The sequence below is a fragment of the Jatropha curcas genome, chromosome 9 (genome assembly GCF_041381405.1).
Source record: "Jatropha curcas cultivar XTBG-Jc1 chromosome 9, XTBG_Jcur_1.0, whole genome shotgun sequence".
NCBI lineage: Eukaryota > Viridiplantae > Streptophyta > Magnoliopsida > Malpighiales > Euphorbiaceae > Jatropha > Jatropha curcas.
Window position 1 is genome coordinate 9,320,062 of NC_143159.1, and position 25,809 is coordinate 9,345,870.

General features: G+C 30.1%; 1 protein-coding gene and 1 pseudogene across 5 annotated transcripts; one reads left to right on the plus strand and one right to left on the minus strand.

Annotated features, from left to right (window-relative positions):
- The first annotated feature begins 1,081 nt into the window (after positions 1 to 1,081).
- PTB3 (polypyrimidine tract-binding protein 3) lies at positions 1,082 to 7,006 on the plus strand. 4 transcript variants are annotated; one of them, XM_089726039.1, is made up of 15 exons: positions 1,082 to 1,239; positions 1,938 to 2,005; positions 2,593 to 2,664; positions 2,775 to 2,851; positions 3,009 to 3,090; positions 3,805 to 3,928; positions 4,263 to 4,327; positions 4,434 to 4,483; positions 4,685 to 4,726; positions 4,829 to 4,883; positions 4,984 to 5,005; positions 5,150 to 5,184; positions 5,749 to 5,856; positions 5,942 to 6,085; positions 6,419 to 7,006. In XM_089726039.1, the coding sequence occupies exons 2-15, from the start codon at positions 1,949 to 1,951 to the stop codon at positions 6,818 to 6,820; spliced, it is 1,335 nt and encodes a 444-aa protein (XP_089582165.1). In that variant the 5' UTR covers positions 1,082 to 1,239; positions 1,938 to 1,948; the 3' UTR covers positions 6,821 to 7,006. The 4 variants fall into 4 exon arrangements, with proteins under 4 accessions (XP_089582165.1, XP_089582167.1, XP_089582166.1 ...); XM_089726041.1 differs by having other exon boundaries at positions 5,150 to 5,163; XM_089726040.1 differs by having other exon boundaries at positions 4,987 to 5,005.
- A 1,159-nt stretch (positions 7,007 to 8,165) lies between these two features.
- Positions 8,166 to 11,349, minus strand: LOC149493588 (receptor-like protein EIX2; annotated as a pseudogene). The gene is made up of 2 exons (XR_016322448.1): positions 8,471 to 11,349; positions 8,166 to 8,309 (listed from the first exon to the last, which is right to left on the minus strand). The product of XR_016322448.1 is annotated as a receptor-like protein EIX2 (transcript).
- Between the last annotated feature and the right edge of the window lie 14,460 nt (positions 11,350 to 25,809).

The window sequence follows — 25,809 nt, forward strand, 5'->3', positions numbered from 1 at the left end:
ATAAGATTTTTCGGTTATTCTTTTCGCCTTTTCTATAATACCAAAACGTGCATTCCCCGACTTTTATTAAACATATTTGAAATGATAATGGGATATAAATCAATTACGTCCCATGTGGAACAATTGAGCTAAATGTCCAGTCAATAATAAATAACAAAAATAAAAATTATTGGCGAAAACAATATATTAGGTCTTGCACTCGTAACTAAAAATTCAAACGGAACCAAGTGATTTGGTTTGGTTCGGTAGTTAATAGATTAGTTTTGGTTTGAAATCGGTCAGTTATAAATATTAATTTGATTTTTTGGCTATGGTGCAGTTAGTCTGAAAAAAAATTCAATTAATCAGAGTGCAAACTATATTTATATAGTTTTTATGATAGGTGACAATAATATGATATAACTTTTAAGATCATTGATAAAGAACATCATACTTAATTAATTACCAGCTATAATTTTGTAACTGAAAGTTTAACGAAGGTTTCTTTTAATGTTAATTATATTAATTGTTATTTAGATAGTTGGATTTATATATGATTTTCTTTATAATTTTTATTTGGATACTTTTGACTTTTTAGATTAATTAATTAATTAATTTTTATTTTTTTATCCTAATTGTCTATAAATTTATAAAAATATGTATATAATTACTTTGCAGATTGCAAATCTGGAGACAGAACACATATATTGAAAAAATTTGGATTTAGATATTTTCTCGTAATTAATTTAAATTAATTGACTAAAAATACTAATCCAGCTATTTAGAAGGTTGCGATTTTTTATAAAAAAATTGCATATTTTTAGCTTGGGATAGTTTTCGGGTTTATTTTAAATATAATTTAAATTAAATAATAAATTTATAAAATTTGACTATATTTAAATTGTGTTATTCGATTTGAATTGATTCGGTTAACTAAATGCTCACCCTCGAATTGATTCGGTTAACTAAATGCTCACCCTACTCGTAGCAATAATTTCATTTTTTTTTGCATAAAATATATATCAATAAAAAAAAAAAAAAAAACGATCGTAGAAGATAAAATGGGCCCCAAATAAAAAATAACAACGGGTCCCACCACCACTCTACTCCGAAGTAGAAGTATTTTAATTGTGAGAGAGAGATAGAGAGATAGGGTAAAACTGCTTCTAACAGGAACAATCTGCGTAGCAGTCGATCTATTCATTTCTGATCTTCTCTCTCTATTACTTCTATTTATCGCCTTCTCTCTTTCTCGCTCAGGCAAGTTCTCTATCTCTCTCTTCGATTTTCGATCTCCGCTTTCTTTCCGTATGGTTGCTGAGAGGGTTTTTGCAGATATAAAATTAATAGCTTGCAGTTTATTTCGTACTTCAATAGGGGGCTTTTGTTAGCAATTGTTTAGATTCAAAGTTTCCTTTCGACTTTTTCTGCTATTTCTCTCCCAGTTACTGAAAAGAGAGCTAGGTTTTTGAGTTTCATATGCTCTAATGCTCTTTTTGGGTTTTGATTTTTCCCCTGTTTTTGGCTTTGTACTTTATTGTTTTGATTTTCAGTTGTTCTATGTTTTAATATTTTACTGGGTTCGGATTGTTTGGTTCTTAATTTACTTCCGTAATTGATTTTGATTTATTGAATTGGTTGCAGGAAAAATTGCTTAGATTTTTGTTTTGATGGCTTATAAGATAAATTTTCTTGAATTGATTTTGTTTTTAATCAATTTATGTTTTAATGAATAAATACTGGTCCGTGCATAAATAAATTTTGGCTTGAGTTATGTAAATGTTGATATTAATTTGACATTGAATGGGCATTTTAATTTATTGTTTTTATGAGTGGGCGGGATGGGTATATTTTAGTTGCTTAGTATTCGAGTGAGTGATAAACTCTGAATGCAATTTGATCGTTTTGATTACTGGATGGAAATTATGGATTAACCGTTGGCATTGATTTTACTGCAGGGTGCTTCAGAATGACAGAACCTTCCAAAGTTATCCATGTTCGTAATGTTGGGCATGAAATTTCTGAAGTATGTTCTCTCCTCTCTCTCTCTCTCTCTCTCTCTCTCTCTCTCTCTCACTTACATACTTTTTTTTTTTTTTTCATAGTTCTACTTTAAGCAGTTGACATATTCTATTTATGTGAGAATTAAATGTCTTTAAGAAGTTTTTATGCACTCCAAACAGATAAGTTTGTTAAACATTGTGAAAATAGGAATTACCAAGACGCTATTTCTTCAATTTTCTATGGAGGTAGTAAAATTTCAAAAAGGCCATCCATTTTATTGTGAAGAAGTTTAATTGAAATGGTAAAATGGGAATGCAACAGTATGAGAATAAGTTTCTGATTAATATCAAGAAAGGCAGTGAAAGAATCTACAACAGAGTATCATAATTGCGGTGTTTTCTGTCTCTATTAAGTTGAGTTATTACCTTAATGCTTTGTAGCATGAGCTAAGCTGCCATTTGCTTTAGCACGTGCCTAATCCATTGCTGGGAAGAACTTCTTTTCCTATTGCCATTTAATCTTGGGGAATATTTAGGAGTTCTGAATTGATTATTTGCATAATGGGCCAAGTGTATTTATGTCTGATATACCATTCACTATTCTTTTCAGAATGATTTGCTTCAGCTATTCCAGCCATTTGGAGTCATAACAAAGCTTGTTATGCTTCGTGCTAAAAATCAGGTTTGCTTTTGTTTGCCTTGCAGATTAGGTAGTTGATTATTTACATACTGAACTTAAGCAAAATCCCAGAATGTGGTATCCTACTGTGCTATATCTAACTCTATTTGCAGGCTCTCCTCCAAATGCAAGATGTTCCTTCAGCCATCAATGCGCTGCAGTTCTACACAAATGTCCAGCCAGCCATAAGGTATTGCCAAATAGCATATGATTACTGTTGAGAACCTTGCACTGAAAACATTCATTATCTTTTCTGTTGAATATCCTGATCTGAAAAGTTATAAAAAGATTTATTTTATCAAATATTTAGAGTGCACTTATATTATGAGTCTTCTTTGTCTTCTCAGGGGTAGAAATGTTTATGTGCAATTCTCATCACATCAGGAACTAACCACAATGGATCAAAACTCTCAAGGAAGAGGAGATGAGGTTAGTTCTTTCTAGTCCAATATGCATTCTTTTTTTTTTTCTCCCAACAAATTAGCTTTTTTCCGGAATTGCCTTTCAATTGCTATATATTTTTAGTTGATATTGCCTTAAAACATTGAATACTGAATATTAAAAGGAGTCATACCAGGTAGATGCTTGATATGGTTTATTTAAAATGAGATGATATCATTGCAATCATGAAATAAGTCTTTCATGTTTATTTTTGAGTTTTCCTGCATGATGTTGTAAAATTATAAATTTTAGAACATTGAAGTATTAAGGTAATCTTGGATTTTCACATAAAAGGACAATTATAAATTAGGAATTCAGAAAACTTGGAGAAAAAGTGAGATAATTAATTACTGTTAGTATTCTTCCGAAAATAACTTGTAAGGTTAGTTATAACTTGGCGCTTGTTCATTAATTAAGGGAGCTACATAAATGAACTATAATTCTCTAATAGACAATGACCGATAAAATTTAGCGTTTACGGCTTTCTCTCTCATATGCTTTTCTCATTCTCTTGTTTGTCAATTTGTGTTGTGGTTGAACTTTTCTTTATGTTTAACTAATGCCCATTATTTCTAATTGTTCTTATTCTGTAACTATTATTCTCTCTATATATCTCTCTTCTCCCTATCTATGCTTCTCTATTTATTCTCTTCTCTCTCTTCTGTCTCTATGCTGGTTTGCTGTTGGGAACTCTGGACGCAGCCGAATCGAATTCTTTTAGTTACAATCCATCACATGCTGTATCCCATTACAGTGGAAGTGCTGCATCAAGTTTTTTCTCCTCATGGATTTGTGGAGAAGATTGTCACATTTCAGAAGTCGGCTGGTCAGCTTCTTCAAGTTTTCTTCTCTCTATCTCTCTATCTCTCTCTCCCCCTCTCAAATTTTAATGCCCACATGGATTAGATTTAACATTTTTGGTATGGTCTTTTGTATGGCTTTGTTTTCATTATCAGTACTCTTATGGTCCTACTAAATGGTTCCATAGTCGTAAATCACTTTTTTATTTTCCTAACTCTCCGCTTTGAGCAATTTGTGGGTTTCTCTTGCGCTTTTCAGTGAGTGGCAAAAAGGCAATAATGATTTCAGCAGAGTTGTGCATACGAGTTTTCCATAGTTTTTAATAGTTCTTCGCTCTACTCTTCCTGCTCACTGTTCAGGTTTTCAAGCTCTTATTCAGTATCAGTTACGTCAGAGTGCTGTAGCAGCAAGGACTTCTCTTCAGGTATTACTTTCTCTTTTCATTCCAAAGGTGACGATCATCTAAAAGTTTGTTCAAGTTTTTGAAAATGGTTTTATTTTGAGCAAGGTTGTGCTTTGAATTTTTATAGGGGCGTAATATTTACGATGGTTGTTGTCAGCTGGACATTCAGTTTTCAAAGTATGCAGTAATATTTTTGCAATTTTACTATCTCCTTTTTCCAATTTCCTTCTCTATCTTTTTCACAATTCTGAGCATGATAATCGATGGTTGTATCATTGTGATCATTTGATTTTCATTTTCTTACACCAGACAGAAAGAGGAATTCTAAGTCCTTATTCTCCAGTTCTTATTAATTTATTTCTTATATTTATCTTCCAGCTTGGATGAGTTGCAAGTGAACTACAATAATGATCGATCAAGGCAAGTGATAGTTGAATGAATTCCCAATTTAACTCTGTCCTGTCATTTTGGCATTATCATTTCAGAGTTACTGAATATTAATTATCATCTCTCTTTTCCCAGGGATTTCACTAACCCAAATCTGCCTTCCGAACAAAAAGGTGGCAGATCTTCACAGGTATGCACCATTTTCTGATTTATTTTTCTTGAAATCGCTTGTTAGTTGATACTTAAGAGGTTGTTTGAAAGTATTAAATGCCTTTCTGTTTTCTTTCCAGCAGGCTGGATACAGCGATGTTGGTGAGTATGCCCTTAAAGTTCCTGCAGCCAATGCGGCAGATGTTGAATTTGGGAGACATACAATGATATTCTACACTTAGCTTGTTCTTTCTATGTCTTGTTTGAGCATTAACTGACTGACCTTTTTGTTTGTCTTTGTTGCAGTTGCATATCCACAGGTGGGTATCGATCTGGACCTGGTATATATATTAGTTATAGTCCATAAATGCTCAGGATTTTTCTTCGGACAATCTGGTTTATCTTTGCCTTTACCCTATAGACGTACATATTCCTTGTGGCATTTCTCCCTATGTATTTGGGATGATGCCTGGGAATTCTGTTATGATTGGAAAATCATACATCACATCCCCTAAATTTGCAGATGTTTTAGGCATCATGCATATTCCAAAATTTTCAAGTAGAAGCATTTTTCCAAGTTCATTGTTTTCTGCTAGACCTTATTTATTTCTGAGAATGCAAAATGAGTGAAAGGAAATGCAAAGGCATGAAATGAATGCTTCTAAATTCTCTGCAGTTGTAGATCTTTGTAATGTCTGTATTTCGGGAAAGTCTACTTGTGCTTAGTGATTGTGTTCGCATTAATTATCAAGCTCACATATACTGCTTGGAATTCTCATGTAATAAGCCAGATTATTTTTGGTTGGTGCTCATCAAGATAATTGTTCAAAGCTTATTTAGTTGCTCAATTTGCCTTAAATATGCACAATATTTAGATTTGATTGATCTGATTATCTTTTGTTTAGATGGCCAATGCGGCTGCAATAGCTGCTGCTTTTGGTGGAGGCTTACCTCCTGGAATTAGTGGAACAAATGACAGGTGCACGGTCCTTGTCTCCAATTTAAACCCAGATGTAAGTCAGCTTTACCCTTTTTGTTTGAAAATTATATTTTGATTTATTCATTTGGTACTCACGATCAAAATTTTCACGCATTCAGAGAATAGATGAGGATAAGCTTTTCAACTTGTTTTCCCTCTATGGAAATATTGTGAGGATTAAACTTCTCCGGAATAAACCTGATCATGCACTTGTTCAAATGGGGGATGGTTTTCAAGCTGAATTGGCAGTTCATTTTTTGAAGGTTTGGTCACAAAAGCTTCTCATACTATATTGACTATTGTGGAATAGTGGAAAATATTTGAAAAATAATGCTATTCTCTATATTAGGTTGGTTTGGTGAAAAAAAGCTTCTCTTAATTTTTACATTATTTTCCCATTGCACTTGTCATTGGTGAAGCTGATTCCTTTATGGGTTGTCAGTCCTTTCATTCAATGTCATTTGACTAGAGTATTTACAATGTCCATTTTTGACTATATTGCGTTGCAAACTTTGGTTGGTCCTTCTATCTCAAGTGTGAGGTTCCTTTATGTTTGGAAGCTTTACCTTGAACACTTATTTTACAATGTGGAGCAGGGCGCAATGCTTTTCGGGAAGCGATTGGAGGTGAACTTTTCAAAGTATCCAAATATAACTCAAGGTGCTGACACACATGAATATGTGAACTCTAATCTCAATCGCTTCAATCGAAATGCTGCAAAGAACTATAAGTACTGCTGCTCACCAACAAAGATGATCCACCTTTCCACTCTCCCTCAAGACATAACAGAAGAGGAGATTGTTAGCCTCTTAGAGGAGCATGGCACTGTTGTCAACAGCAGGCTTTTTGAGATGAACGGTAAAAAACAAGCCCTTGTTTTATTTGAGACTGAGGAGCAGGCCACTGAAGCACTTGCTTGTAAGCATGCCACCTCGCTTGCCGGGTCAATAATCCGGATTTCCTTTTCTCAGCTACAATCAATTAGAGAAACCTCCTAAATATAATAAGGGAAAGGGTTGACAAATGGTAATACATTTTTAAGGATTTGGTACTCAGTAGATTTGTTGGTGATGCTCTTTTGCGATGCTTCTCTTCTCCTGTAACATTTCAATGCTTTGATACTGATGGATTGCTATTTTTTTTTGTTTTTTCTTTTTCATTTATCGTTCTTCTCATTCTGCTAATATTGGTACCAATTATTTATTAGGTTTGTTGAATTTGAGGACTCTTAAGTAGATCTTCCTTGTTTGCAGATATGCTCAGTTTTGAAGATTAGGAAAGGGGGAGGGAATGTATAATTTAATTGAATTCCTTTTCTAGTTGTGTTGAGAGAGATCGTTCTCCATTGTATCATTGTTGTATATTTGCCTGTAATTCTGGCTAATTGGACCTTTCTGTTATATTTTTAATCCATAACCCAAATTGTTCTCTTCCTCAAAGAGCTACTTTTTTCTTTTTTCTCTCCCTCTGTTCACTTCGTTTCTGCTTCTTCCACTGCCTCTCTCTCTCTCCCTCTCTTCCCCGCCCTTCCCTCTAGTGTTGAAGTTAATTCAGTGGTTTACTGCCTCTTGCAAACATTATACTGGTATGATTTTAGTGGGAAAAAAAAAAAAAATACTAAATCGAGGATTTTTTATTGTTTTTACTATTGAATTAAGTTCCTAGAAATCTAGTGATACCATTGTGTGATAAAACAATTTCAAAAGAACTTTTATTATGAGTATTAGGGTGTGTTTGATAAGATTAGTTGTTTGATAAGAACTCATATTATGATAAGATTAGTTGTTAATTTAGTGGTGTAATATTTTATAAAATGTTGATTTATATGAATTAATTTTTTATAAAATATTATCTTAATATTTAAAATATTTAAAAGTTAGTGAAAATGTTATGAATTCTATGTAATGTGATGTTTTTATCAAGGATAAGTTGTATTATAAGGTCTCATATATCTTCTTTGATTAAATAGAAAGTTAAATCTAATGTGATAAAAATAAAGGAATTTTGAATTTAAAAAATTTTATATTCTCTAATTAGAAATTGATTTTATTAATTATATTTACTATATAATTAATACAATATTACAATTAACATAATGAATAATTTTTCTCACTTATGTAACTTATGTAAAAAATAGGTATTCGGTTCGAATTCTCTTGATCACAATAGTTTTAATTAATTTGATTACATTAGTTTTAATTAATTTGATGAGTTAGAAGGGAGTGTTATTGTGTAGCCCATAGTATCATTTCGACCCATTGGCCTCCCAACGAATTATAAAAATATTAACATAATAATAATAATATTATTATTAAATAATAAATAAATGATGTAAAGTATCTAATAAGGAATTTTCATTATCAGACTGTAGCAAATGGTACAAACAGTAATTAAACTCATTTGCACTGTTACGTTAGAAATAAAATTATATATCTATTGATATCCAGCAACCAGCCCCAATTAATGTTGCATCAGTGCCGCCAGATTCTAGTGTGAAGAAACAGAGCGGAAGAGCAAAAACCAAAGAGAAGAAAAGGAAGTTAGTACAATTCTAAAATTATTTATCATTTTAAAAAATATAGTATGAAGCATAGCTATTAAAGCCTAACTACTTAAATTTAAACAGGAAGAGTAAGGCTAAATCTTACCTTGATTTGCTGCAATTTCTTCATGTATATTACCGTTCTTACATAAATCCAATCTTTCAATTAATCCACGAACTTAAAAAAGGCATATCTATAAGAACGCTTTAATAGTAAAACGCCAGAAACACCCCAAAAGCCTACAGCGAATCCAACTCCAATACCAAGGTAAAGCGATTTGTTGAATTCATCTTCTTGATTATCATGATCATCATGACTGGATGGAGAATCTTGAATATTGTCTTCTGGACATTTTTGTGGAAGTGGAGACCCACAGAGTGCAAGATTATTGCTATATGTAGAAGCATTAAAGGTCTGGAGTTGAGTACCCGATGGAATTTTTCCAAAAAAATTATTATGTGACAAATTCAAGGTATTCAAAAAATTTAAATAGACATGCTTGCAGGAAGTCTGCCTGATAGTTGATTTTGAGACAGATCAAGTGACTCTAACTGCTTCAAGCCATCAATTTCTTCAGGGATTGCACCACTCAACTTGTTATTGGACAAGTTCAATTGCCTAAGACTTGAGAGGATTGCTATTTCTCTTGGAATCTCTCCTTCTATTTTGTTACTTGAAAGATCAATTATCCTAAATCGTCCAAGATTTTTTTTTAATATATACTTTGAGCCCTTCCAAAGAACCAACGCCTCGTCATCGTCATGAAATCTTAAAAGGCTATGCTGTAGAAGAGGGCCATAGTCATGGAGAATGGTCTCATTAGAATTCTCATCAATCATGGCTCTTAAATTGTTCAAGCAATGTGGTATGGTTCCATTGATATTGTTTATAGAGAGATCTAATATCTGAACATTTGTCAATTGGCACAACTGTAAGGGCAGGCTTCCAGAGAATTGGTTGGATCGTAGGCTAAGATATTGCAAAGATGATAAGCTTTTTCCAAACCAAATAGGTACGTTACCAGACAATTTGTTACCACTTAGCTCAAGGAAATTCAACTTAGTGCAATTCCTTAAAGAAAAAGGCAACTCTCCTGATAATTTATTATTTTTTAAATTTAGTGTTTGGAGTTTGGACATGAATCCAATAGAAGAATGAATTTTGCTAGACAAAACATTGTTGGCCAAATTCAAGAACACTAAATTTTACATATTCATAAAATCATGAGGAATTCTTCCAGAAAATAGATTATTAGAAAGGTCAACGTGGACAAGTAGTTTAGATTTTGAAAAAAAAGGTAATGGACCATAGAAACAATTGTAACTCACATCAATGGAGAAATATTTAGTCCCCACAAAAATATTTGGCACTATTCCACTCAAATTATTATAGGAGATATTCACATCTGAATAAATTGAAGACAAATTCCAAAACCAGTTAGGAACAAAATCAGAAATTCCAGCATCTGAAATATCAAGCACGTCATAATTTTTTAGACTATGAAGCCATTTTGGGAAATGAGGCCCAATCTTGCAAGATGCAAGAAAGATACATGTTAAGCTGGAAGGGGGAACCCAGTTGACACTTATATTCAAAATTAGAGAATTACCTGATAAATCCAATATAGATAATTCTGACATATTTGAGAAATGATGTTCGGAGATAACACCACTCAATGAATTCGAGTTGATGCTAAATTTTTCGAGTTGAGACAGACATCCAATGCTTTTACTTATGGTCCCATTCAAATGATTGTTTCCGAGAAATAAATTTCTTAAAGATGAAAATCTTGCAATTTCATCAGGCAATGAACCTCCTATTTGATTGTGGTCCAAAGATAATTCCTCTAAAGATCTCTCAGTAAATCCGGATAGATTTTGGATCAAGTCAAAAAGTTTCATGTTGAACTTGTTGCGTGATAGGTCTAGAGCACGCAACTGAGACATGTTCCCAAAGGATTTTGGAATATAGCCCCCAATTGTAGTATTAGAGAGATTAATATATGGAAGAGAAATAATTTTATCAAAATCAGCAAGAGCTGAACCATATAAAATGTTAGAAGAAAGATCAAGAAATTGGATATTCTGGGAGATGTTAGACAACCATGGGTATATTGAAGGAATCACAAAGTTGTTGTCAAAGAGAGAGATGTCTGTAAGAGCGGAAGAAGAATTGATAGGGGAAAGTGGCAGAGTATTAATCTCATCTCCTGAAAAGCAATACTGTAGCCGTAATGTTTGAAGGTGAAGGAGCTTATAATTGTTAACTATCTGCAACCAATGGTTGGGGTTAACCAGTGGAATTCTAGTTAGATCAAGATAAGTTAAAGAGGAAAGACCAGAAACCCAATCGCTGTTTCCAATATCAACAAAATGATTATAACTCAGAGCAAGAAATTGCAAGCTAGACAGATTCCTAAGCACAGAAGAGATGGTTCCACCAAAATTAGCACACGAGAGATGTAAGTATCTCAACTTGGCGAGAGAGCCATTTTTATCAATTGGAAACTGAGTGCCACCAAAATCATTATCAAATAAACCCAAGTCAGTCAGATGTCTAAGATCAAGCAAGGAATGACTCATCTTACCTCTCAAACCCACGCCAGTAAAATCAAGCTGTGTAACATGACCTGTTCGGGGGCTGCAAGTGATGTAATCCCATTTGCAACAATCTCTTTTGTCTTCTTCACTTCCCCAAGAAGAGAGACGACCATAGTGGTCTATAAGGTCACGTTTTATGCTAAGGAGTGCTTCTCTCTCCCTCTCTTTGCACAGAACAGAATCATTTCGGACTGCAGAAGCTATTAGGAAGTGCATTAGAAAGAGAAGAAGAGCAACAAACACAGAGAAAGGTTGAAGATGCATTATCACCATGATTACAATTTAGTATGTTTTGTAAAATATGACTGCTCTTTATTTATAGATAAAAAAAGTAAAGGACTATTAATAAATAAATAATTAATTAAAGTAAATTAGAATGCCTTTGAGACAGCAAACTATCAAATCAAACCCACTATAACTCGTGTAATATATAATAGAGCAACATATAAATTTTTACTTCTAATAAAAATAGAAAAATCAATTTCATTTCCAATTTTATTGATTTTAAAAATTATTATATTACGATTATAAATTTTATAATAATTACATTATAATTAACATTGTTTAAGGAGTTAGTTATTTTATTGTACAAGAAGTTTTTTAAGTAATATTTAATTCTATATTTTTGCATTGAATTGGCTTGGGTTTTGATGAAGAGTCTACTTATAGTGGCGTGTAAAAGAAAATGATTGAAGAGGCTCGATTTGAATTCATTATTATTATTATGTTTTTATGTTCTAACATTCTAGCTACAAAATATTGGGGCTGAAAAGTAGAACAAAATAGCAAAAAATGGCTAACTTAACAAGGTAGACAGCCCGGCCGTTTAAATTGATATCAATTATTTTTTATTTTTGAATATGAATAAATATTTTTATTTAAATGTCGTAGAAAAACAAGAATATGAAAGAAAATTAATAGTAAATATTTTATTTAATTATCAATTATTGTTATAATTTTATTTATATTTTACTGATTATTGTGTTTAATTATTTTTTATAGGAAATTAAGATTATGAGCACAATAAATTAAATAATGAGTACATACAACTAGAAGTACCACGTGCAACACACGTGTGAAAGAACTAGTAATTAAAAAAAAAAAAAAACCAAAATTGCGATTGTTTTAACGGAGCATATGTCCTCAAAAGTTTATCGACTAGATATTTATATAAAATAAGGAAATATTTGAATTTATATTTCAGTTAAAATATCAAAAAAAAAATCTTATGATATTTAATCAAAATATTCAATAATTCAAATAATTCTCCTATTTATATCTTAATAAAAAAAAGGGAAAATTTTGGAATAGAAAATGAGCAGGAAAGGCCTAGCAAAGTCATGATAACAAAGTCATGACAATGATTATATATGTAGAATTAGGCTCCCTTTATTTCCATAAAATAACTTCTAAAAAATTATTTATTTTAATTTTTCGTTATTTGGAGCATTCAAAAAAATAAATCAACGAAAAATATTTTCTTGGTCAAAGGAAAATTAAGTCATTTTTAAGAAAAATGACTTCCCGTTTTAAAAAGATTCTGACAAACTTACTATAACCTTATAAATTCATATTTTGTTAATTTATTAATCATCGATAGTCGCTACCACCAATCACCGTTCACCACCAGACACCATCGGCCACCACCACTGATCATGGACAATTTTCATAATTTACTTTTTTTTTGCATTTTTCTCATAGTAAACAATAAAATTTTTAAAATACAAATTTATATTATCTTTATTTTTATTTTTATGGTCTTATGAAATACAAATTTTAATATTTTTTATCAATTTTCAAATTGCATCCAAACAATGAAAAATAAACCATTTAGAAAATACAGAAAATATTTTCCTTAGAAAATATTTTTCAAAAATATGTTATTTTCCAAAAATAAATAGATCTTATAATGATATTAGGACTAAATTAAATGCATAGATATCAAAATTAGAAGGTAGACTCGAACGTCAACTGTCTAAGTCTTTCCATGTATTTCGTGTTTTCAGCCGTAAATTTTATATATAGACTTACTTTTAGACTTGGTTAGTTAGATGAAAAAGAAAGTTGAATTTCAAATATAATTAAAATTAACTGTAAAATTTGAATTTTTTTTTTAGTAATTTAGCCATTCATTTTAGACGATCCCTCTATTATTATCCTTTTGCATGTACAAAACAAAACGGCATAACATAGAAAATGACCACCGAAGGCCTACAAGAGTCTAAATCTATATTTATAGACTTATAGTGATAGGAATAAATGGATAGATATCCAAATCTAAATCTAAGTCTTGCTGTGTATATTCCTCAAAGGAAAAATATAATTTCTTGATTCTGGACCACGTTTTATAAAAATTATTCAGAGTTTCACACATACACCATGAGTCTGTAGGGATGGCAAAATCAACCTCATCGAGTGGATATAAATCTAACCGTAACCTAATCAAATTCAAATTAAGATTTTGACTGGATTTGAGTAGCGTATCGACAAAACCTAAAAATTTTATTTTGAATATGGGTAGAGTAATGGTATTGCTATTATAAAACCGAACATGACCTGTACAAAATTCAAACCCTAATAGATTTAAAAATTTATTATTTTTTCAAAATTATAGTATGAAAATTTTAACAAATTGAGTTATTTGTAGTAAATTATCTATATAAATTATAATTTTACTTTTAATTTAATGCAATATAACTTCATTCTAGTTTTCATATATTAATTTGAATTGGTCAAATTTTTAAAATTTTAAATTTTTAAATTTAAAATTTAATTTCTAATATTTCATTTAAACTTCAATTTCAAATAATAGAGAAAAATCATAGTGATAATAGTTATTTGGAGTGTTCAGATAATAATATTTTATGTATAGTGATTTTTTTTTGTGTGTAAACCATTGGTATCCTGACCTCATTATCAAAGACTGCCTAGTTCGATTCGAGGCTTAGTCACAGTTAATGCTCTTCACCCCTCCTTGTAGGTGTGTTTAGCAGAGATTTGATCCGAAAGCTCTTCCCACATACCTAACCTGCTTTGCCAACTATACCACAACACATAGTTTATATATAGTGATTTTGTTGCATGAGTTTTTTAGTTATTCTATTAATTGATTTTTGTTATAATTACATTTGAGATAGTTTGCTATCATTGCATTTGAGTAAAGTATTATGATAAGAATAACAATTTTGAAATTAAAATTTTAATTTATCATTCTTCCAACTTTTTTTATGTATTAATTTAATTCATACTTTTTATATATTATCTAAATCATTTAGATAAATCCTTTAATTTTTTTAATTCAATATAATTTAATTTTTAAACAATATAAATCAGTGGATAAATGGTATCCGTGGATAATGGATATCTATGAGTTTGAGTTATATCTACAATTCTTAGTCAGACTAGTATAACTAACAGGAAGAATTAAAAATGACAAGGAAATTGCTCATGAATAAAAATTCTTAAAGGGAGATAACGAATAATTTACTAATTTTTTTAAAGGAAAAAAAAAACTAAATATGTCCTTTTTTCAAATACTAAATCTGACCTTTTATTTTAATTTTTGCATAATACGGATTCTAACCCTGAATTTTATATCATGTTGCAATTTCACTTTATTTTGATGTTTATGTTGCAATAACATTCTAAATTGTAATTAAAATTTAAATTATAAATAAAAAGTACATTAATATAGAATCCACTCTTGACTTTAGGTTAACTTAATTCAATTTTTTTGTAGTCATATGAATTTATTAAGTTTGATTGTTGTCTTGCATATTTGTTTTCATTCTATAATTATAACTATTTAATTGATTATAATTATATTTTATATTCTATTTTGATAAAAAGTTATTTATAATTTTAAATAGCTTATGATTTAAATAATTTCATAGTATCTTTTTTTTTTAGCTTTTATAATTATTTCAAAAATTACATTAAAAATCAAACAATAATAATAATTAGTTTATTGTTTAAGAAGTACTCTAATTTTTTTTAAAAGGTGACGTCTATGTATCACAAAATGCATTTTTATCTATTACTTATTAGCAATTAAATAAAAAATTTTAAAAATATTAAATAATGATAATAGTGATTTTTCTTATTATTAACCCAAGCTTCCACACTTAAATAAATATATTAAATTAATCGAAACCTAAATTTAAGAGTGAACTCTATAGTAATATATTTTTATTTGCAATTTAAATCTTAATTGTATTTAGGGTGCTATTTCAACAGGAGGTCAAAGTTCATTGTAAAATTGATATAAATGTTAAATTGGAGTGAAAATGTAATAAAACACAAAATTCATAGTGAAATAATATATGAAGCCTTTAATTTTTTACCATAACATTTTTAACGTAAATATGCTAATAAAAATAACAATTTTAAATTATTTATGTATTTTTTTCAAAATAATAGTTTCAAATGCTAAACAGTACGTAACCTTTATTATGACTTAAAATAACAATAGTCTCATAAAATATAATTTTGAAAATCATGTAAATGTTATAATATAATGGGAAAAGTAGGGAGAGAAGTAGAGAGAGAACATATAAAAAATTTTGAACATCATTCTCATGAGAAGCCATATACATATATAGACACATGAGGTACCCTAATTAGGAAATAGACTTGTAATTTATATAGATCTTTGGAGTATTTAGGAATATAGACTTCTAATATATATACATCATCCACTAATTTGATAACGCTCCTAGTTGGATATCCATTATTCGAAAAAATATGTCCCGTTAACATCTTATTAAGAAAAAATGCTATGAAAAAAATATTTGTGAAGGAAAAATAATTTATTTTTTTCTTAAATACGTACTGAAATATTGTGTCATGCAAAACTTTTTTACCAAGAAAATTCAAAAAATCTTGGTTAAAAGAAAAAAAAGTTTTTTTTTATCATTAATGTTGATTTTATTTTATTTATATATGTCCAGAAAAAACTTAATATATCCAAGTACTAATCCTAGCTGATAGGCACCCTTTTACACCCAATCCTAGCATAATATTAGGTAAAAAAATATAGTCAAGACCTCTTAAATGAAAAGATACAATAGACTCCATAAATGAGCCATATAAATATTCCAAACAAAGTTCCATATAGAATTACACCTATATTGGACTAGAATAAACCAAACATAAATAATTTGCATTTACAATAAATCTAAACTTGAAATACAAGCATTTCTTGATGTGAGAAATGACAGTAAACCAGCATAAAACTTTGAAGAAATTTGCGAAAACGCTTGTTGAAAGCTCTTACAATCATCATAAGATCCAAGCCAAGTATTGATTTGTTGCCTCAACCCCCTTCTTTGACAAACAATTTGCAAACTGATTACATGCTCTGTTAATATATCTGAACTCCACTTGACTCATTGGAGACTTTATGAAATCAAATTTGTTGAATCTTTTCTGTCAACGCCAAGACCGTTTTTGTTTTTTATAAAATCCAACAAAGAGCATTTCGGGAGTTAGATTGAATGATCAAAGGTTAAGACTTATATTCAGAAAACCAGTACAGTTCTATAGCAGAGAAAATAGCAATGAACTCTACCTCATTTGAATCCAAAATACCAAAGGAAAAAAAAGTACATTATATATTTACTCCTTTCATGAAACTATCACTTGAAATATTTGAGTTTACATATTCTAATTTTGTATATCAATTGGCCAATGTATAGAAGAAAGTGTTTTTGATGAGCAAATTAACGGTCTTGTCGCCTGAGTGAACCTATTGAACATCAATATCACCAATTTTTTTTTTTTTTTTTTTAAGATTATGAGTGAAGAAAAACCAAATATGCCATTTTTTCTAAAATACTAAATTTTAATTTTTTTGACTATTTAATTTACAATTTTTAGCATAAATATGCTAACAAAAATAACAATGTCATATTATTTATATATGTTTTTCAAAATAATAGTTTCAAATGCTAACAGTAAGCTTTATTATAATTTAAAATAACAATAACCTCATAAAAAATAACTTTAAAAATCATGTAAATTTATAAATTTTATTTGAACACTAAAGAATAAAAACGATTAAAGGAAATAAACTGGAAAAGAAGTAATTGACACAACAAAAAAGTCAAAATTATTGGAAATTAACCTTTTTATTTATATAGTTTTACAAATTTTCATTGAGTAAATTAAATTATATAAAATTTAGGGTCTATTAGACAATATTAGCTATTTTAGTAGCTGTTAGCTATTGTATTAGTTGTTAACTGTTTTATTAGCTACTAGCTAATTTATATGACAGTTTAAATTAGAAGTGTTTGCTAAAAATAGTTGTTTAATCTAAAGAACAAAAAAAAAAAAGTTATTTAATTAGCTAAATTTAAAGGAAAAAATAGCCGGTGTGATTGTCCAAAAAAATTTAATTAAAAGCTAAATGTTAAACGTGAAAAACTAAACGTGCAAGAGTTTAACGTTTCATAGAAAGTTATCTCAACTCTCAACCTCTAATGCTATTATAAAAACTATATTACCGAATTTATAATTAATAGAGATAAAGTTTTGACTTAGACAAAATATTAAAAACTAGCTCAAAGCCTATTGTTGAGCAGGGCTTGAGTATGCATATAGCTTTTTTTTTTTTTTTCTTCTTTAGTGATTGTCCATTCTATTCCTGTAATTAGTATAGAAAATGAGTGCCAAGGACTAGTTGGAAGAGTCAAGACACACGTTAATAGAAAGAGACAAAAGTCACTAATTTATATGTATTTTCTTACTTCTAGACCACGCTATAAAAATCAGATTCAAAGTCTTACCGCGTTTGAGTTACATCAACGACTCTGAGGGTCTATATATATATGTATCATTTAGCTAGTAATTAGGTCCTTTTAAAAAAAAAAAGTTATAATATATAAAATAATTATAATAATAATATGTTTATGTAGTCACTAATGGACTTATGGCCCCCAACCCATGATATGTTAATTTTGACCTCACCTACTTCATAATACGACTAAATATATTAATCAAAGCACTTTAGTTTGATTCAATTTGACCCTTTGTTGTTGGAAATTCAAACAAATTTTCCTAATTTTAAATTTTATACTCAAATTATTAATATGATGAGATATTGTTCTTCTTAGTAAGTGGGAATTGAAATGAACTGTATAATGAAAATAATTCTTATAGAATTTTCTCAATTTGTATAGAAATCAAATTCAAGATGTCTGAATAAAAATTTTAAGTATTAGAATCGAGAGATTGTTGAAGTCATTTTGAATATTACAAAATTTTGATTGAACTTTAATCAACATATGATTAAAATTGATAATTCATAAAAAAAATTACAAACTAATTAACTATTATGACATTCAAATTTAATTAAAATCATTATTGATGAGTTTAAATTTAAAGTTAAAATTTGAAATTTTATTAATCAATTCCCTTGCTTTTAATTTGTAATTTTTCAATTCAATCCCTTCAATCAATGGTATATATTGATGAATTGATTAGGCATAATTTTTTTATTTCATAATAAACACTATCTATAAGAAATATTATGCTCACGCATAAAATTTGCCACATTTCAATTTACATACAAAATTAAAAAAATAATTAAACCACCTCAATTTAAAAAAAATAATAATATTGCAAGTTATATTTTCCAAAGTGATAGATAAAATATAATAAAAAAAATCTAAAAAAGGACATAATTTAAAGGATAGAGAGATTGTTTTTTTGTAATAGGAAAAATTATACTGTTCCATCTCGTAAAGATGAACTTACTTGCTCATGAGGAATGATATGAGATGACAGAATTTATTTTCCCTTAATCAGAAATTTCGAATTCAAACTCTGAGTATGGAGTCTTTAAACAGTCGGGAGGGACTGCTTTGCCACTTCTGTGGACCTATCTACCATAAATCCGGATTAATCGGACTGGTAAACTTTAAACACCGAATGGTTAAAAAAAGAAAAAGATGAACTTACTTTCTTTTTTATTTAATCCAAATTATGTTTTGAAAATGAATTTAATTTTTTTAATTCTCTAATGCACTTTCTTGTACAAGTGTACCTCTAATTTGGTATACATTATCATTAACAATTTTCTCATTTAATTATAGAGGCATATTAATAAAAATATTGAAAATATTTATTATAATTTTTTTAATAAGTGTGAAAATAAAAATAAGGCATGAATGGAGAATTTAAAATAGGCCTTGATTGGCCACTGAAATTGGCATTGGCATCATTTCCCATACTCGATCGAGAACCGAGAATTTGACCAACTCGTATTTCGTAGAGGCGTGTTGAGTGTTGACTGCTCGATTCGATTCCTCCTTAAACCTTCCGTGTGGGTCAACAAAAATCCCAAACCAAACCCAACAAACAGCCACCCTTCCCTCTTACAATTCCTTCTATTATTTTAAAGCAAAAGCAGCAATCCACAGTCTCACGCCTATATCAAAATAAAATAAAATAATCTACAAAAGTTCACGCCTAAATAACAAAAAAAAATATTAATTATTTAATTAGCTAAATTTAAAGGAAAAACAGTCATGTGATTGTAAAAAAAAAAAAAAAATTTAATTAAAAGCTAAATGTTAAACATGAAAAACTAAATGTTTCGGTGTTTAATGTTTCATAAAAAATTCTCTCAACTCTCAACCTCTAATGTTATTATAAAGATTATATTACGGATGCTATAGTTAATAGAAATAAAATTTTAACTTATCAAAACACTAAAAAACTAACTCAAAAAAAAAGCTAAAATATATGTTTTTTTTTTCTTTTTTCTTTTTAGTGATTGCCCATTCTATTCATGACCCACTTGGTAATTGGTATAGAAAATTTGCGCCAAAGGACTAGTCAGAAGAATCAAGACATACATTAATAGAAAGAGGCAAAAGTTACTAATTTATATGTATTTTCTTACTTCTAGACCACGCTATAAAAATCAGATTCAAAGTCTTACCGTGTTTGAGTTACATCAACTACTCTTAGGATCTACATAGAATGGAGAATAGAATTGTAATTTACGTTCCATTATTCACTAATATAAGTGACAGGAAAAATTTTATATAGAAAGGGAATTCATTGGACATGAAAAATTTTATATAGAAAGGGAATTCATTGGACATGAAAAATTTTTAAGGAAGGGTCGAATTGACAGCGAATTACTCTTTTTTTTTTTTTTTTTACAAAAAAACCAAATACATTTTTCTTTTCAAAATAAGAGATATGTTAAACTAGAAGAAAATGTAATATAATATAATAAAAGTCAAAGTCTTAGATTTCCTTAGAAATGTGGCTTGAATCTTCAAGGATTAGCTTAAATCTCCATGTGTGATAGTTAAATTTCAAGAAACCAAAGTTTAATTTATGTGCTTTCTTAGTAGAGAGTGAAGCAAAAATGGGAGAAGGGAGAAAGAGAGTATTCGGTTAAGAGGAGAGGAGAAGAGGAAATGAGAGAAAGAAAGAAGAGAAAGGGAATGCGTAGTTGCAAAAGTGTCTATGGCATTTTTGTAATTACATAACAACTCAGCCACCAAGTTGTTCAATGGGTGGTTGAGATTAAGCCACATCTCCTTAGATCCAAACGCTATAATTAATTTCTGCCACTGTTTCCATAAATTATATTTAACTCAACATATCTTTTCATACTTATTCAATTACACTAATCTCTACACTTCCAAATTTCTAATTAAATCCTCAAAACATTATTCATAATAATTAATTAATCATAAGAAATTAAATGCATAGATATCAAAATTGGAATGTTGACTCGAAAGTCAACAGACTAAGTCTTTGCATGTATTTCGTATTTCTAACCGTAAGTTTTATATGTAGACTTACTTTTAGACTTATTTAGTTAGATGAAAAACAAAATTGAATTTCAAATATAATTAAAATTAACTGTAAAATTTAAACTTTTTTTTAGTAATTTAGCCTTTCATTTTAGACGATCCTTTTGCACGTTCAATGTCAGTCCTTTCATTCAATGTCATTTGACTAGAGTATTTACAATGTCCATTTTGACTACATTGCGTTGCAAACTTTGGTTGGTCCTTCTATCTCAAGTGTGAGGTTCCTTTATGTGTGGAAGCTTTACCTTGAACACTTGTTTTACAATGTGGAGCAGGGCGCAATGCTTTTCGGGAAGCGATTGGAGGTGAACTTTTCAAAGTATCCAAATATAACTCAAGGTGCTGACACACATGAATATGTGAACTCTAATCTCAATCGCTTCAATCGAAATGCTGCAAAGAACTATAAGTACTGTTGCTCACCAACAAAGATGATCCACCTTCCCACTCTCCCTCAAGACATAACAGAAGAGGAGATTGTTAGCCTCTTAGAGGAGCATGGCACTGTTGTCAACAGCAGGCTTTTTGAGATGAACGGTAAAAAACAAGCCCTTGTTTTATTTGAGACTGAGGAGTGTTAGGAATCAGGCTCTGATACCAGTTGTTGGGCATCAGCTCTGATACCACTTATTGGGCCCTTTCAACCAATTAAGAGAAAATTAACGCAGCGGAATAATCAACTTGTGACACACAGAAATTTACGTGGTTCACCCTCAACTGTTTAGGGCTACGTCCACGGGACAAACTCCGAATCATTCTTCCACTATTAAACAAATAGTAGGTACACAAAGAGAGCAATACAAAAATAGTGGCACACAACGTGTTTCCCAAAAACACCCCAAAATAATTTCCTTACTATTTTTATCTCCCCTAGTTTTAGGAAACTCATCCTAAAACTATAACACTCTCTCTCGCTACATTTTCTCTTTCTGCTGTATGCTTATGTGTGTTCTGCCTCTGCCTCTATTTATAGGCAGGTTAACGCGTAGGAATGCCATGTACAACTCCTGCCATGTACAACTTCTTCAAGTCACCGCTCATGTGCACCAATTCAAAGCCATCACTGTTTAACTGGCTGCTCCTATTTTTTTTCTTACTTTCACACATAACACGTTTTGCAGCCAACTTTGATTCCTTCTAAAAACGTGTGTTATTATTTTTGCTCCCTCGTAAAGGAGATTTTGCGTAATTTTTCCCAACAAGGAGCAGGCCACTGAAGCACTTGCTTGTAAGCATGCCACCTTGCTTGCCGGGTCAATAATCGGGATTTCCTTCTCTCAGCTACAATCAATTAGAGAAACCTCCTAAATATAATAAGGGAAAGGGTTGACAAATGGTAATACATTTTTAAGGATTTGGTACTCAGTAGATTTGTTGGTGATGCTCTTTTGCGATGCTTCTCTTCTCCTGTAACATTTCAATGCTTTGATACTGATGGATTGCTATTTTTTTTTTTTTTTCTTTTTCATTTATCGTTCTTCTCATTCTGCTAATATTTGTACCAATTATTTATTAGGTTTGTTGAATTTGAGGACTCTTAAGTAGATCTTCCTTGTTTGCAGATATGCTCAGTTTTGAAGAGTAGGAAAGGGGGAGGGAATGTGTAATTTAATTGAATTCCTTTTCTAGTGGTGTTGAGAGAGATCGTTCTCCTTTGTGTCATTGCTGTATATTTGCCTGTAATTCTGGCTAATTGGACCTTTCTGTTATATTTTTAATCCATAACCCAAATTGTTCTCTTCCTCAAAGAGCTACTTTTTTTTTTCTTTCTCTCCCTCTGTTCACTTCGTTTCTGCTTCTTCCACTGCCTCTCTCTCTCTCTCTCTCCCTCTCTTCCTCGCCCTTCCCACTAGTGATGAAGTTAATTCAGTGGTTTCTGCCTCTTGCAAACATTATACTGGTATGATTTTAGTGGAAAAAATAAAAATACTAAATCGAGGATTTTTTATTGTTTTTCCTATTGAATTAAGTTTCTAGAAATCCAGTGACACCATTGTGTTATAAAACAATTTCAAAAAAACTCATATTATGAGTAAAAGAATTCATATTATTTTGGTAAAATTAGAGTCTGTTCGGTAAAATTAGTTATTTTGGTAGCTATTAATTGATTTAGTAGCATCATATTTTATAAAATGTTGATTTATATGAATTAATTTTTTATAAAATATTACCTTAATATTTAAAAGTTAGTGTAAATGTTATGGATTCTATATAATGTGATGTTTTTATCAAGGATCAGTTGTATTATAAGGTCTCAAATATCTTCTTTGATTAAATAGAAAATTAAATCTAATGTGATAAAAATAAAAGAATTTTGAATTTAAAAAATTTTATATTCTCTAATTAGAAATTGATTTTATTAATTATATTAATTATATAATTAATACAATATTACAATTAACATAATGAATATTACCATAATAATTTGTCACTCATGTAACTTATGTAAGGAGTAGGTCTCCAGTTCGAATTCTCTCCATCAGAATAGTTTCAATTAATTTGATGAGTTAAAAGGGAGTGTTATTGTGTAGCCCATAGTGTCATTTTAACCCATTGGCCTCCCAATGAATTATAAAAATATTAACATAATAATAATAATATTAAATATAATAAATATATGATGTAAAGTATCTAATGACCAATTTTCATTATCAGACTGTAGCAAATGGTACAACCAGTACTTAAACTCATTTGCACTGTTACATTAGAATTAAAATTATATATCTATTGACATACAGCAACCAGCCCCAATTAATGTTGCATCAGCGGCACCAGATTCTAGCGTGAAGAAACAGAGCGGACGAGCAAAAACCAAAGAGAAGAAATGAAGTTAGTACAATTCTCAAATTATTTACCATTTTAAAAATATAGTATGAAGCATAGCTATTAAAGCCTAACTAGTTAAATTTAAACAGGAAGAGTAAGACTAAATCTTACCTTGATTTGCTGCAATTTCTTCATGTATATTACTGTTCTTAGCACTAATTTGTTAATACCCTAAACCTAAATGGAATCCCATGCGATCCGCAGGTTGTGCAAATACCTGGAGGGTTTTGTCTTTATTGGATAACAGATGATATACACTAGCACAAATACCTCTATGTATTAACAAGCGGGAATCGTCGAGGTATTTGTGCAAATAGGTATAATCCATGTAATCGCAGAAATTCTCAAAATGAAAGAATTGACGATAATAACAATAAATATACGAAAGAACCTTTTTTTTCTAATTCTTATGATGCAATTGGCGCTTTTCGGCGGAAAAGAATCAATTTAGATAGCCCTTAGTAGCCCTTTGTGGGAACCAGGCGGTAAATATATATTTAGCCGACCAATCCCCCTGGTCAAAAACAACACCATAGCGTCCAAAGGCAGAATTTCGTTGCTTTTCAAGGATTTCTTTCTTAAGGGTAGGGGACTTCAGCTTATCCCGAAATAAACGCTCGACGAGCTCATCATCCTGCTGTGACGATGTAGGGTCTACTCCAGGCTTACGCTGGATATTGATCCATGCAGGAAGTTTCCACAATGGATTGGGTGAAGGATTATTCACACCAGAAGTACCTTCTCCCGATGGGACCCTTACCCTTCTTAGTGACTGACTAGAATCTGTTTCTTCTCTCAATGGGGGCTTGATTAGTGTTGGAAAACCCGAAGTAAGTGTTAAAAAGAGTTTTATCATTTTTAATTTTATTTATATTTAATTTTATTTATTTTTTATATTTTTTTATTTGTGAAGGCATAAATAATAAATACTAATTGCGAATGCCAACGTTAGACTAGCCATCCACATAGCAATGTTTAACGAAGATCTCTCGCACGGAATATCATCACTGATAAGTTCTTTTATTTTTTATTTTTATTTTTATATAGGTATCGTCATAGGCATCGTCACTCCTAACTTCAAAAAGAGGATTGTGATATACATTATCCCACACTGGTAATTCACCTAGTGAAAGATAATCCCACCATACACTTTAGACTAGGTTTTGGCCCATACCATACATGCAAACACAACAAATAAAACCAAACAAAGACACAACTTTACAAAGTTAACTAACAACATATTAAGTTAACAAAAGACATAGAACTTAATTAAACATAACAAAGAAAACCAAACAAAGACACTTAGCATAGGAGTCTATCTCCAGTAAGGATAGGAGTAGATTGTACTGTATAAAGATATAGGCTTAATATAGAGATAGATTAATCTATAATATCCTCTCATATTCATATATCTAGATATCATATATCTATATGTAATGTACAGAACGTCCCAATTCTATTTCTTCATCTATTTGATTTGTGTTGATTCCAATTAATCTGAAATAGTCGAAAGGCAACTCTTACTTTTACGATTCTAATTCCTAGATTTCCGATTATTTTCAATATGAATCCTGGCGTTTACCGAAAGAATAAAATCAATGAAAAGGAAAAAAAATATGAACATATATTAAATTTTAAATTAATAAAAGAAAATCAAGAAATCTTTTTTTAGCATTTCGAAGAAGTAATTGATTGAATAGTTGGCAGATTGTCCAAGGAAGGGAGTTCTATAAAAATTTTTTAAGATTTCAACGAAAAGGATTAGTAAACCCTGCCGATTTTTAACCTTTTAATCATGATATGAAATGAGTCAAGTCAATAAGGTATAGCATAAATCCAATATTTAAAATAATAAAACAAATACTAAACCAAGCACTAAGCAAGAAAATCTCTTAGTATACGTAGTATCCCATTGGAGAACCACTATGTCTATGTCTATCTTATTTCCCATAGAAAATTCACTTAATTTAATCACTTTTCATTTTTAATAAAAGAGCTGCTTTTAAAAGAGCTACTTTCTTTAATATCTTTAATAAAAGAACGGCTTTCTTTTCTCTTTGAACAGGAAAGAGGTAAACAAAAACAAAGAAAAAAGATTGGAAAAAATTTCCTATCATTTGTATTCCTTTTACTTTCGAAATATGAACACGAGAATCGTTGAAATTTTTTTTTTGATTAT

What these genes read in the sequence shown, in the direction of transcription:
- PTB3 (XM_089726039.1), top strand. Translation starts at nt 1,949, where the DNA reads ATGACAGAACCTTCCAAAGTTATCCATGTTCGTAATGTTGGGCATGAA. An exon ending in TGCTTCGTGCTAAAAATCAG is followed by an intron (nt 2,665 to 2,774) that starts GTTTGCTTTTGT and finishes CTCTATTTGCAG; the next exon opens with GCTCTCCTCCAAATGCAAGA. An exon ending in CTCAAGGAAGAGGAGATGAG is followed by an intron (nt 3,091 to 3,804) that starts GTTAGTTCTTTC and finishes CTCTGGACGCAG; the next exon opens with CCGAATCGAATTCTTTTAGT.